General features: G+C 37.0%; 1 protein-coding gene and 1 long non-coding RNA gene across 4 annotated transcripts; one reads left to right on the top strand and one right to left on the bottom strand.

Moving 5' to 3' along the window:
• Window positions 1-2,565: 2,565 nt before the first annotated feature.
• Window positions 2,566-12,742, bottom strand: LOC139971417 (uncharacterized). 3 transcript variants are annotated; one of them, XM_071977804.1, is made up of 6 exons: window positions 12,494-12,741; window positions 11,737-11,925; window positions 11,228-11,446; window positions 8,805-8,894; window positions 7,860-8,216; window positions 2,573-6,735 (listed from the first exon to the last, which is right to left on the bottom strand). In XM_071977804.1, exons 1-6 carry the CDS (start codon window positions 12,552-12,554, stop codon window positions 6,026-6,028), a joined length of 1,626 nt encoding a protein of 541 aa, XP_071833905.1. In that variant the 5' UTR covers window positions 12,555-12,741; the 3' UTR covers window positions 2,573-6,025. The 3 variants fall into 3 exon arrangements, with proteins under 3 accessions (XP_071833907.1, XP_071833906.1, XP_071833905.1); XM_071977806.1 differs by lacking the exon at window positions 12,494-12,741 and having other exon boundaries at window positions 2,566-6,735; window positions 11,675-11,803; XM_071977805.1 differs by lacking the exon at window positions 8,805-8,894 and having other exon boundaries at window positions 2,571-6,735; window positions 12,494-12,742.
• On the top strand, window positions 9,169-12,906 carry LOC139971424 (uncharacterized). Its single transcript, XR_011794387.1, has 2 exons — window positions 9,169-10,661; window positions 12,699-12,906. It is a non-coding gene; the product is annotated as an uncharacterized lncRNA (long non-coding RNA).
• The last annotated feature ends 15 nt before the right edge of the window (window positions 12,907-12,921 follow it).

Here is a 12,921-nt window from a genome sequence, read left to right as displayed (position 1 = left end):
ATGTTATATGCATGCCATTACTTCTCAAAGCAACCGCCCGCACATGCAGCCTATTGGTAATCAGTGTACCACATATGGCATTAACCCAGTCTGTTTCTGAGGAATCATGTTTCAAGCTTTCTTTCAGAAAATAACATTAAGACCCGTCAACCATGCATATTAATCAATTTCAACAGTTTCATAAAAATGAACATTTAAACTCGAACTAACAATATAAACATACCAAATAAGGAAAGAAAGACAATGGCCCATGCAGCTTAAACGCAAATTTGGGCTCCTCATTTTTCTAACATATTTCTTAACTATATCAATACGTCCTTGCTCATTTTATGTTAGAGAGCGACTAACCAACGTCGCCTATGCGTACAGCAATTGGTGTTGAATCTGTGCAATGATTTCATGCCTTTTAGAAAACAGAGGAGAATTATAACCCGTCCTCCTGGAGTGAAAGGTTTACAAGCACCGAAGCACGTCAATGACGCTGGCATTTAAATTCTGCTAGACCAAAAGAATCTTCTTTAGTGGGAAAACGGTCAAATATGGATTTAAACTTGATGAAAAATGTCAGCATTGTAAGGCGGAGAATGTAATTATCTTTGTCCTTTATGCTGAACCTTAGAGTTATTAAAAATACTACTGAAACATGGTGATATTCAGCCTATGCTTTAGGCTGGGTTATTATATCAGTGTTTGACATCATCACGAACTTGCTCTTCATGTATAGTAGCAGTACTTACAGAGCATGTGTTTTATCTCAAAGTCTGTACCATACTCCATCAAAATCCTGATATTTTTCTGTGTATTCCAAACTTATAATAGTGTAACTTGCTGTGCAGTCTCCTCGATCAAATCTCGCGCAATTTTTATCTGCTCTTTTAAATGTTTTGATTTAAGTTCCATTAAATGGTTTAATGAATTTCATAAATTGTAGGCCAGTTCCTGAAAGAATATGTTTTCTTTGTTTTAGGCATTTTGTAATAGAAATAGCAGACAAGAACTTAAAAAACATATTTTAGTTCTTTCAACAGGTAAATATATTCATTTTTTGTCAATTTGTCATGTAAATTTATAACAGAATTACAAATTAAACATAAGAAGTTAAACATTTTCGAAAACAGGAAGGAAGAAGGAAGTTTTTCTTTTTTTAGCAGTAAGATGCAGCATACTTTGTATCAGAAAAGTTTTGTTTCGAAAAAGAATCACAAAGAATAGAACCATAGTTTTATCTTATTACACCTCTTTCAATCGCTTAACCCATTCACCTCCGAAAGAAAAAAAGGATAAGAACAATTAACGAAAAGGAAATAAAAAATGAGAAAAACATAATCACATGGATGTTTTGACAGACTGTTACCTGTTTATGACGTTGCATGAAGTGGTACATTTGTTAGTTCATGGTTTACACTCACATGCAATACTTTCTGTAAAAACTTTGGTAAAATGAATTTAATAGCGTTTCATTGATAGGTGTTTGTACATGCAGGGAAAGGCTCTTGTTCATGAAAGTGTGGATTTTTCATGAAAGTAAGTTGTTTCTCATATTGAAGCTATTTATTTATAAAGTATACAGACCAAATTATCAAATACAATGGAGTAAACGTCTTAAGTTCGTTCTTGTATCTCACTTAGCAAATAAAGTCTTCACAAAATAAATCATATGTGCCCATCCAAATAGACGAATTTCTGTACTCATAGAAAGTATTTCATGTGTGCATTACTGGATAAAACGGACGAAACTTGGAATGGAAAAGAGACAATCAAATTTCACTCTATTAGGTCCAAATCATTTTTGTGGGTTAACGTGCTTAAAGCGAGAAAGGATGTAACGAATTCGGGTTCCGGCTGTGCCCGAATGTTCTTCTTTCACCGAGCTTGATCGAAAGACGTGTATAGAGTTATTTTGTTTATGATGATAAACTTCTCCATCTTACCGATGAGATTGAATTCACCTAGCAGCACAAGTCTTACAGCGACCAAATTCATCAATAAAGCGTCTGCGATGCGGACTATTCAATGTAAACATCATAGAACTGTATAAAGTCAAACTGCTATACGGCACGCCAGGACTTACCAAAAACCACTTCGGGTTTAAAATAGAACTAGTATTGTTCGATAAAGTGGCATGCAGTGAAAAGACGACCTTCCTTCCTGGTTTCGAACCTCCGGGCATAATATAATCAGTGTCCATATCCCCAGTTGGTTAGGGCAACCATACCCCTGGGGGCTTGAATTGTTACACTGTTCTATAATTTAACAATTCATATGTAGCAAACGAAAAAGATTTGTAATGTATTTTCATTTGGATCTAATGGTGAATAAACGCAGATGTTAACCCACGTTGTTTCGTAGTTAGGCAAACGTTTACCGTATGGTACAGTTGGATCTCAACTGAAATTATGGTTTTGTATTGACTACAAAGGGTTACATCTCTTTCAAAACGTTTTATCCTTTGATTTGACGTCTGTTTCTGTATGGTACTGTAACGCCGCCGCCCCAAGACATCTCATTTTCCCGTAATTAAACTTCTTCTTGTTACCCATGAAGCACAGAGATAAAGACAGTGGATTTATATGTCATAATGTGTATTCGATTTGATTCTCCATTTGATTTCCAAAGTGAGTTTGTCTCAACAGATAAATGGAATCAAAGTATATAATTAATGAACAAGCGTAATGACGGACAAAGTAATATGAACAGACTAATACATTATTTGTTAGCTGAGTAGATGAATTCAGTTTGGCCTAACATAACGAGTTCAGTACAATTATCGACGCAATTTGGACGCACTGCACCAAAGACACAATACAAGCGCACTGCGTCAATAACGCAAAACGAATGCACTGCGTCAATAACGCAATCTAACATCTTTAACTTAGAATACAGTCACAAAAGCTAATTTATAAGTTTTTATTTTCTTTTAGGGAGAACGTAATTTCCCAAATACTCAGACTTGTTCCTAGGACAGGTTATACGATGAACACAGTACTGTACCTAGGCTGTGTGTACAGTTAAGCCAGCTTGATACTCATATATTTTACGTTAAAATTTCGCTTGAAGAAAATTTGTCACAAAGAATAGCTGATGTAAGATAGTAAGTAGTAGTAAGTTGAGTCTCGTCAATCCGACATGCTCAGACTAACCTCCGCCATGTATCACGATCTTGTGGAAGGTTTATGGCTTACTCGAAATTGTTAATGTTAACGTCCTTAAATGGCGACTTTATTTTCTAAGCAAGGTAGTGACGCGCCTTCCTACTGGTTTAGCAGTATGTCTCAATGCTTCTATTAAAGCAACCTTTGCTGGAGCGTACTCTTGGAGTCTTGCTACATGACCGAAAAATCTCAATCTTCTATGTGCGACTATGGATGACCAAGGTGTTTGGTTGGTTTCATGTAGAGCTCATCGTTTGATAAACAATTGTTATTGGTCCATCTAGTGTTGAAAATAAAACGAAGTAGTCTCCTTTGAAAAGTGTCAATTTTACGATCAAGATCCTTCGTTGTGCCCCACAGTTTGCAATTGTACAAAATATAAATAAACTCTTTAATAAAGCCTCGAAAATCCTAAGCTTAATGTTTCGGTTATCTTTTTGCTTTTGAAAATACTTGGCAGTGTGTTGAAAGCACCGTTGGTTATACCAATACTTCGGTAATATAATTTGGTCCCCACCAAGCTTCCAACATATTTACACTTCTTCCAACTTTCATTTTCTTTTCTTGTGATTGAAAATTTTTCAGTTTTTGTGCAATTGATTTTCACATTCCTTCCTGTAAGTTTCTCAGAAACTGGTTTTTCGATATCGTGCAGTATATGCTGACAGTTGATGCCCAAGAGATATCATCAGCGTATTGTTGGTCTACAGTGAAGAAAAGAGTTGGTGTTGTGCTGTAATCATGATCAGCTAACTGAGATGGCAGGATAACTGCTTCGATATCGTTATCATCTAATTTCAAAGAGTTGGCTAGAAAATTTATAAAATATAGTGCGCTTGCAATGTCTCCTTGTGGTGAACCAGTGTTAGTGTTAAAAGGAAGTCCGAGTTTGCCCTCTAGTTTGACGGTGAAGGAGACGTTATCGATTAGCAGTGATTTCGGGTGAAATTCGTCGTTGTCAAGAACCTTTTCTAGGTCATTAAGCAAGGATCTTCTTTGAATTGTGTCGAACGCCTTGCTCATACCTAGCATCAATAGATTTATAGTGTAAACTACGGATGTTATAGCTTTTACTGCTAGCACTTTTAAAGCGGAGACGAGTTCAGCTGTGCATCGCCTAGATGTAAGATCATTCGTTTAATTAACTTGCAAATTATTTCTTATAAGATCAAGAAAGGCTAAGAGGGCGAGACCGGTCAAACTGCTATCTCAATGATAAAAACCACGGACTTAATAACGTCATTTCACAACGTAAACTCTCTTAAAATTAGATAAACATTACGACAGTCACCCCAAATATGTTTATCAGTGATTTATGTACAATGACTTTTACATAGGACTTTCAGAAAATACATTTATGTTGTCTTTATTGGCAGACACTATCCGGAGACCCTCAGTTGACGTGTGCTCTCTGTGCTTCCTCAGTTATGTCTACACGTGTGACTTATTAGTTAGTTCAAGTTAAACATGAGAGAAGATACAAAACATTTATACTATTACTATTTGATTTTATATAGCGCTTTACACCAGCGATAGGTCTCAAAGCGCTTTACAGACGTTATATTACCCTGTTCAATGATAACCTGTCACAGGGACAATCCCTCCAGTGGGCAGCAGTTATATACTGTGCCCAATGAAAACTTACCTCACAGGTACCCATTAAAACCTGGGTGGAGAGAGGCAAGTGAGATTAAGCATATTGCGCAAGGACACAACGTAATGAATTAGGCAGGGATCGCACCAGCAATCCTTGGATCACGAGTCCGACGCCTTAGCCAATTGGCTACCACACGCACATGCACCGAATTGCTAGCAAGAAAAGCCACCAGCGGCGTAAACAAATAAAGTAGGCTATACAAAGTAAATTTTCGTTACAATATTATCATAATATGTGTATTTTTACTTCTTAGCATGATTCCTCAAACTAATAGAAACACTCATTCTTATAGAAAGCTTTCTCTCCTACAATAAATCTTAAAGTAAATACTTACATCACAATACGCTTCAATTAAATTCTGTAAATGTTTATACACGGATTCCGTTCAGAGTTTCCAGCGTCAACCGCCAAGAGCTGCGGTGACGGGTCATTGACAAAGCAAATACCACGGGGTCGTACCAGATCTTGATAACCAATTGTTCCCAGATAATATCCACTAGGAGCATAAATATTAATTGCACCGCCTGTTTTACGTGTCTGATTATTTCGAAACACTTGGTGCTGAGAGAGCCTAGACGAATCAAAAGTCAATGAAACAAATATGTTGTCGTCTTGAACTACTGCAACACCGAAAGGTGTGACAGGGCCCTGTTGTACCCTTGTTTTGACAATTTTAAACCTACCCGTATCGAGATCGACAATTCTGATGAGGTTAGCACCGTTATCAGCAACTATAAATTTATTGTCTGATTTATTCAAAGCTAGTTATGACGGAAAGCATTCCAGCCCCATCTGTCAGTTCAGGTCAGTGCTACGAGAGAGCGAGAAGGTCGAAGAGAATGCCTTTATGGTGTTTGATGAACTATCGGCGACGTAAATTATGCCATTTTTACTGACAGCTATTCCAGTTGGATTTTTTTATACATCCCTTACCAAATGTATGCAGGTGTCCTTTGCTGTCGTACACATATACGCATTTGCTATTCTAATCTGTTATAAACAATCTCCCAGCGTACTCTGTGATGCCAAATGGGTTTATCAGGTCACTACCAACATGTGAGTTTGTTCCGGAGAACTTGCACTCAGTGTTCGAAAGACCAGTTTGTCTTTATTACCAAGTTAAGTTAGTTGTGATGAATATCTCTAGTCCTAGCAATGCAACTCCTTTTGATAGACTTAATCCCACATGATCTAATACCAAATATATTTGCCAGGTTCAATAGACCACAATTTTTGCAGGAGAGCCAACAATGGCCTCTCCAGCTAGATATGCATTGACCATATGTACACCAATTCTTTGCGGGATGAAACTCATAATGATATCTCCAGTTCCTTTATTAAGGCTCACATTAGAAACATCAACTTCCTCATTCATTGGGTCACAAACAGTAAAATGAACTATATCAGAGGATCTCCCACGAATGGGATGTCCTTCTGCATTACATAACTGAACTCTCAGTTGTATTGCACAACCTTTTCGATAGCCAACTCTCGTGCCCAACATTTCCAAGAATGACATATCGGCAACAGGTGTCCGCTGCCATTCGTCATCATCTGGATATGAATGCGTACTATGTTCATTGGTAAGAGTTGTACCGACTGAAGTAGAGCGGGATTCCTCATGAACTTTCTCCTCCTCTTCAACGACAGTCAAATCAGTTTCCTTCCGTGGATCTAGTTTCTTCATCTCTGCTGCTAGATTGTTCAACATGAAGTTAGAAGGTAAACCGTTGACTCCACTTTCTGGTTTCGATTGTCTGGTATTACAGGTGGGGCATCTCAACTCACCTTTACTGGCCATCCATTGTTCTAGGCATTCTTTACAGACCACATGTTGACATGGAAGCGTTTTTGCGTTTTCAAGCAAGTCAAGACAAATAGGACAAATCAAGCTATCCCTCATTGCATTGATCACCCCTTGCGAATCTGTTGGTTGAAATATGAGAACATTCAATGAATATCATGGAAATGTTAGATATTCATTACTTAAGCATATGGGTTGGTTCCTGGTATTCTCATATGATCTATTTATGCAATCAGTATTCTTATGCAGGCTTCTTCTGTCTCAAGTTACTCATATTTAAAGGCAATACAAATATTTAATCTAACACCAGCAGGTCTGAGTATTTACTTGCGTTCAATAAAAGTTCGTAGACAAACATTGAAATAATATCACCGTTTGCGAAAATTTGGACTTTATCCCTGTCGTTGTATCTTATCACCATATATGCGTATATTGAAAATATAAAGAGAAAGCAAAAAGCACATGTACAGAGTACACCACTTGTTAGTATGCTTTTAGGGGCCATTACCACATCAAATTTCTGCAATCCAATGGTACGTTTTAAAAGGCCATTGAAAGCATATGTGAGGAATTAATATATTACGAAACTGTAAATGTCATTGCCAACTACGTAAAATGAAAGTTATGAAAAGGTTTGAAAGTTGAGCATACATTACTGGATTAAGTGCTGCAATGTGTTTTCATAAGATTCTAAACTTTTAGGTATTTCCAGAAGAAAAAAGAGGGGAAGAAATCATCGTAATGATCTACACATATTGGGATGCAGTACAGCAGGTGTAGATCTTTCCTAATCGATCATCTTTGTCTTTGTAGCATATTTCAGATCAATAACGTATAAGTTGTAAACTGAGTTTGGTTTTCGAGGAAAATACAAAAGAGCTTTTAAGCTGGGCATTTATCAGATGATATTTCTCTGGAAGCGATGAGGTTTTTAAACACAAAAAAATCACTGTCATTATACGTCACAGCTACACATTTTACAAGGAAACCCGATGCATTTATTGATTTGAAAAAAATATACACTTTTTTGAACACACACATCAAACGAAAGGTAAACGTTCAAGGAAACCGTTGATTAAATTGTGCATTTTGCGCGACCTGGAGCGCCCGACATAATAGATAAGTCTACCCTTACACATCCCTAGCTATTTTGTGTCACGAATTTGTATAAACTCTCTGTGTATTAGCGTTCTCTTCCTTGTCCAAGTTTATCATATGATAGCAGATGATCGATTGCTAGACTGACCATTCTGATATAGCTTGTTACCAGTACTGCTCCCTTTGTTGTGACCGAATAAAGATGCCTCCGTTGAATCAGCTCCTCTAGAAGAATTTGGTTGACTGGTAGATGTTGTAAAGGGTTGATTCTTTGGGCTTGTTGAACTAACCATGGTTAAATTTGGCTTTGATGGATTCTTCAGATCGCCCAGTGTATTCGAACTTCTAAAGGTTCTGTTTCTTCCTCTCTCTAAATCACACGTGACCTTCTTCTGCGGGGATCCAGCTTCTCTTTCATGTAGTGTGATTGCACCACTTTTAATACTAGTTTCCCTTTCTTCTGGTATTAATACTTTGCTTGTAACAATTTCAAAATCATCATCACCTGTAGGGATGTTAAAACAAAATACTTTGCTCCCATATGGTTTGACGGTTATGGTACAGAGGGCAAGGGGTGGAGGGATGATAAAAATACAACCACAATGATAGCACCAAGGAGGATTGCCCAGAGGCTAAACTCCCATTTGCTTTATTTGCAGACGATCAATCACATTTGTGTTCTGTTTATATGGGAATGTAGCCTGTTTAAAATGAGGATAATATCCCCACATCTTTTTGGGTTTCACGCTGGTAGCCGGGTCATGGCGCTTATTGGTATGCATAAGACAATTAAATGAATGTCTTAGTTTTACTTTCCGCCAGATCTCATAAGGGCAGAATTTGCAAATGGAGCAAACATCAAGGTCTGATTTCAGCGAGAGATAATCCTTAGTTAGAATTCATCAACTCCAAGTCTAGTCAATTGGTCCCCTCTTAAATCCTGAAGGTACCCGACGCTGGTACGAAGTAACTACTGTTGAACATCGCGTCGGTTGTAGTGCTTTACATTCCTTTCCATGTAACGAGCCTCGGAATGTATCACGCATTTATACATCGAGATATTGGCTTTTCCAGTCCGAAGACAATAACTTACTGTCATGATACGATGTTAACTTGCTTGAACATGGCTGGTTTCTTTCTCTTATCAGTGACATCTGAGAGAAGGGTGTAGGCGGCAATGAAGCTGAAAATAATCGGAATTCAATATTTTAGTAATACCAAGGTTCAAGTTAACCGCCACTGTCCCATCCTAATATGAAATCACTTGTTTCCACAACAACAACCGCCGAGTCCATTTAATTAAGTTGCTGTTGGAAACCTCGTAAAGATATTGAACTAAATCAGAACTCCAAAAATTGTCCGAAACTCCAGTGCTTGAGCTGGAGAATATCTTTCAATCGGCGGCAAGAACGTAAACAATGGTTGAGCCCATGTTATCGTTCTACGTTTGTCTGTGGACATGATCAATCAAAATTGTGAGAGACAAATTCAAGGCAATTTTTAACCTGTCCTCAATAATTGTCTTGCTTCTCTCAAGTTGATATTCAATTCGAAACGTGGTTAGTACATTGTCTTCATGTTTTGTGTAATATAGTTTGCTAGCCGTTGCAGCCTTAGAAATGAAAGTGAACCTTATACCTTACAATCTGATATTACAAATGGACAACATTATTATTTTTTCAATTCAATATCATATCTCCGTATTCTTTTCGTCGTTCGCCTGTTTGGCGGGCCATTAGTCTCAAAATCATGGGAGATCGACTTATACCGATTTAAATCGACAAATACCAGTTTCCTTCGATTTATACCAGTTTCCAGCAGCTGAAGTTGACTTCTACCGATTTAAATTGACATATACCAGTTTCATTCTACACATCATCGATCAAAATCGACATATACCAATTTAAATCGATAATAAGTAAAATAAATCGGTATATGTCAATTTAAATCGATGATATGTCGAATGAAACTGGTATATGTCGATTTAAATCGATGATATGTGGAATGAAACTGGTATATGTCAATTTAAATCGACATATACCAGTTAAATTTGATTTATACCAGCTTAAATCGACATATACCAATTTAAATCGATGATATGTCGAATTAAATCGGTAGAAGTCAATTTCCGTGGACTTATACCGGTTTCTAGCAACTCAAATTGGCATATACCTATTTAAATCGACATATCATCGATTTAGCTTATTAACATATTCCAAATCCCGATTTCGGTGATGATTGACATGTGGAGATACATCACGTGTTGTCACCTGACAAAGCGCGCGAATTATTAAATAGTTCCAAGATTACGAAGCTAGCAAGAGTGTTCATCATGATTATGTCAATGGTAATTATGAACAATTACTTTTGAAAGTAATGTATATGTCATGATGATATGAATAATGAAACTGGTATATGTCGATTTAAATCGGTAGAAGTTAATTTCAGCTGCTGGAAACTGGTATAGGTCGAAGGAAACTGGTATATGTCGATTTAAATCGGTATAAGTCGATCTCCCATGATTTGAGACTGATGGCCCGCCATACGCCTAATGGGTACTGGCGAATACATCCCATTGAGCTATTGGGAATATGATGGGATTTATCGGTGCTATTACTAGAAGTAGAAATGCCAGTTAACAAGTATTTAACTCTACAAGATACTATTCGGATTTCGCTTCCATTAACCTGTTCTTTGTTTCTCATGGACGATTCACTTGAGTTAGCACCAGATTGTCTCTTTTCTGTATCTTCACAGAAATCGAGTGACCAATTTTATTCGACAAAAGCTGCACCGCAATCAACAAGCGCAGCGAATTTGTATTCAAATGTCGTCATGGCAACCGTTCAAAGAATTCCCCTGACGGCGCCGTAAGGAAATATTAGTCATGGCAAGATACAGTTGCCTGATGATCGCCGCAGTGAGAAGAACTTATTGCGCTCGTGAAACTGTAAGTGGCAACGCAATGGAATAGCGTGTTTATACATATATCTATATAGCTCTGCACCAGTTGTATCGAGCACTATATTGATATTACTGAACTTTATATACTACGGTAAATATATATATATTTATATATATATATATATATATATATATATATATATATATATATATATATATAGATGATGTGATCCAATTGTAACTACAATATAAGGTACAATTGATGTAAAACACATTAGTTTATCTATCTCATATGAGATATGTGTAAAGTCCAAAGCTCAATTAGATTGTACCCATTCTAATACTGTCAATTCGTATAATGACTGCATACAATTCTAAACAGTATACCACAAGAGTTGCTACAAATGTTTATAACCACTTACATTAATGAAAAAAGTGACTCAATACAAGCAAAACGTTGTAAAACTGAAGACGTGATAGAAAATACACAGTTCCCACAACAGTTTTATTACAAATGGATCAAAGGTTTATCAGTTTATAATGTACTTCATCAAATATAGGGCCTTTATATGATTTAGACGAGTTTGATGTTGGCTTTGTTTTGATTCCTACCTTGAATAGCCATATTGGTTGACGAGACTGCTTCAGTGCGGTCTTTATCGTATCTATGGAACCGTGATGTGTCTGAAGGACAGCCAAGTACCTTTTCATAATTCTCATAGCACTGAGTGCAAAACGACATAACATTTGATTTGTCTTCATAGTTGATACAACCTGGCTGAGAGCACAGACATTCATTTTGTGTAGACGGTGGAGGCACGTTACAGTCATCTAAAATAGAAATAATGATTGACAATTATCGTATACGTATTTGATAGTTTGAGGGTAAAGAAAACTTCTGGTCAGAAAGTACAATAAACAGTTTCTGTAGTATTTAATTACGGTAAAACGGAAACTTTTGCCGAATGAACCGATTAACCTGCTATACATCAGTTGAATTTTATAGCATACTTTAACGTACAAATGCACAATTGATGAAGTGTGGCAAAAATCGTCTACCTTTATAACATGATACTGTATCTATATGGACTGAGAACATTTCGAAAAAGGACGTTGCTTACTTTCAGTGATCGTAAATGTTTGCAATTGATTTGGGTTGCTTTCGTTAGGTGTACTGCTATAATTGGCATTCACACGGTATAGTTGATTGCATGAGGTACAAAGCCCATTTCCAATTTTTTGATCTTCGTAATTCGTACATAGGCTGAGTGAACACAGTCTCCTTGATATAAGGCTAGGCTGCAACTGGTCTGCAATTGAAGAAGAAAACACAAATAGGTCTGCAATACTACACGCTTAGTATGTAACGTTCTCACGGGTTGTTGGACTAATAAGATAAAGGAGGACAAAAGAAGTATGACAAAGAAAGTATTGTTTTTCTTGACTAAGAAAGCACAAACACACACACATGTGCATCCACACAAAATAACAGCAACCATGGAATTGATGGTAAAACAGGTCATTGCTAGTTCACCGAATCATAAATCAATTCTGGATATTCAGCGTTTCGCTGTTACGTCTAGTTACGAATGAAAGTTATACTTTTACCAATAGATGAGACAGTAGCAACATAACAACTTATCGACATATGCGACAATATCATGATACCAGCAAATTAATAATGCCGAACTTAAAGTAAACCCCCTCTAAGGACATCGCAGTATGATCGTGTGATGTCATATTACAATATTTGTAAGACATGCCTATTCTAGGTATACAACATTTGAAACAGCTTTGGAAAATCATAGTGTAATTAACCCATACATACGTAGGCCTTTAAGATCATAACTGTATCGTGTTGTCAGTCGTTTAACTTACCCCCAGTGGTGTAACTAGGACAATAATCAGTTTGTCTTTGACGGCTATTTTTGTTCCCCATATTCCTTTAACTGTTGTTGATACTCAGTCAGTTGGAGGCTATCAAAATGCTCGGTCGACGTTGCCAGATGTACTCACATGCTATAACGATGTAGTTATTCCTATATGTACATATTTTATCGTATCGTATATATGCACTTTATAGGTTAGATCCGATCACCAACCATCACAACAGTCAACGCAAAGACGAAATCTGTTATACTTTGGCAGGCCGTAGACCAAGCTACTGACAACATTTGCTTACTCAGGTTAAAAGAGACCACTACTGAATTTCTTTCTGTTTCGGCCAGATGCCACAAACGAACATTGTTGATGGGTGTATATCGGGCTATTATATCAGGCTTTCAAATATACATAGAGCGACATCG

This window comes from Apostichopus japonicus, chromosome 8 (genome assembly GCF_037975245.1).
Source record: "Apostichopus japonicus isolate 1M-3 chromosome 8, ASM3797524v1, whole genome shotgun sequence".
NCBI lineage: Eukaryota > Metazoa > Echinodermata > Holothuroidea > Aspidochirotida > Stichopodidae > Apostichopus > Apostichopus japonicus.
This window is presented reverse-complemented; position numbering and strand designations above follow the sequence as displayed.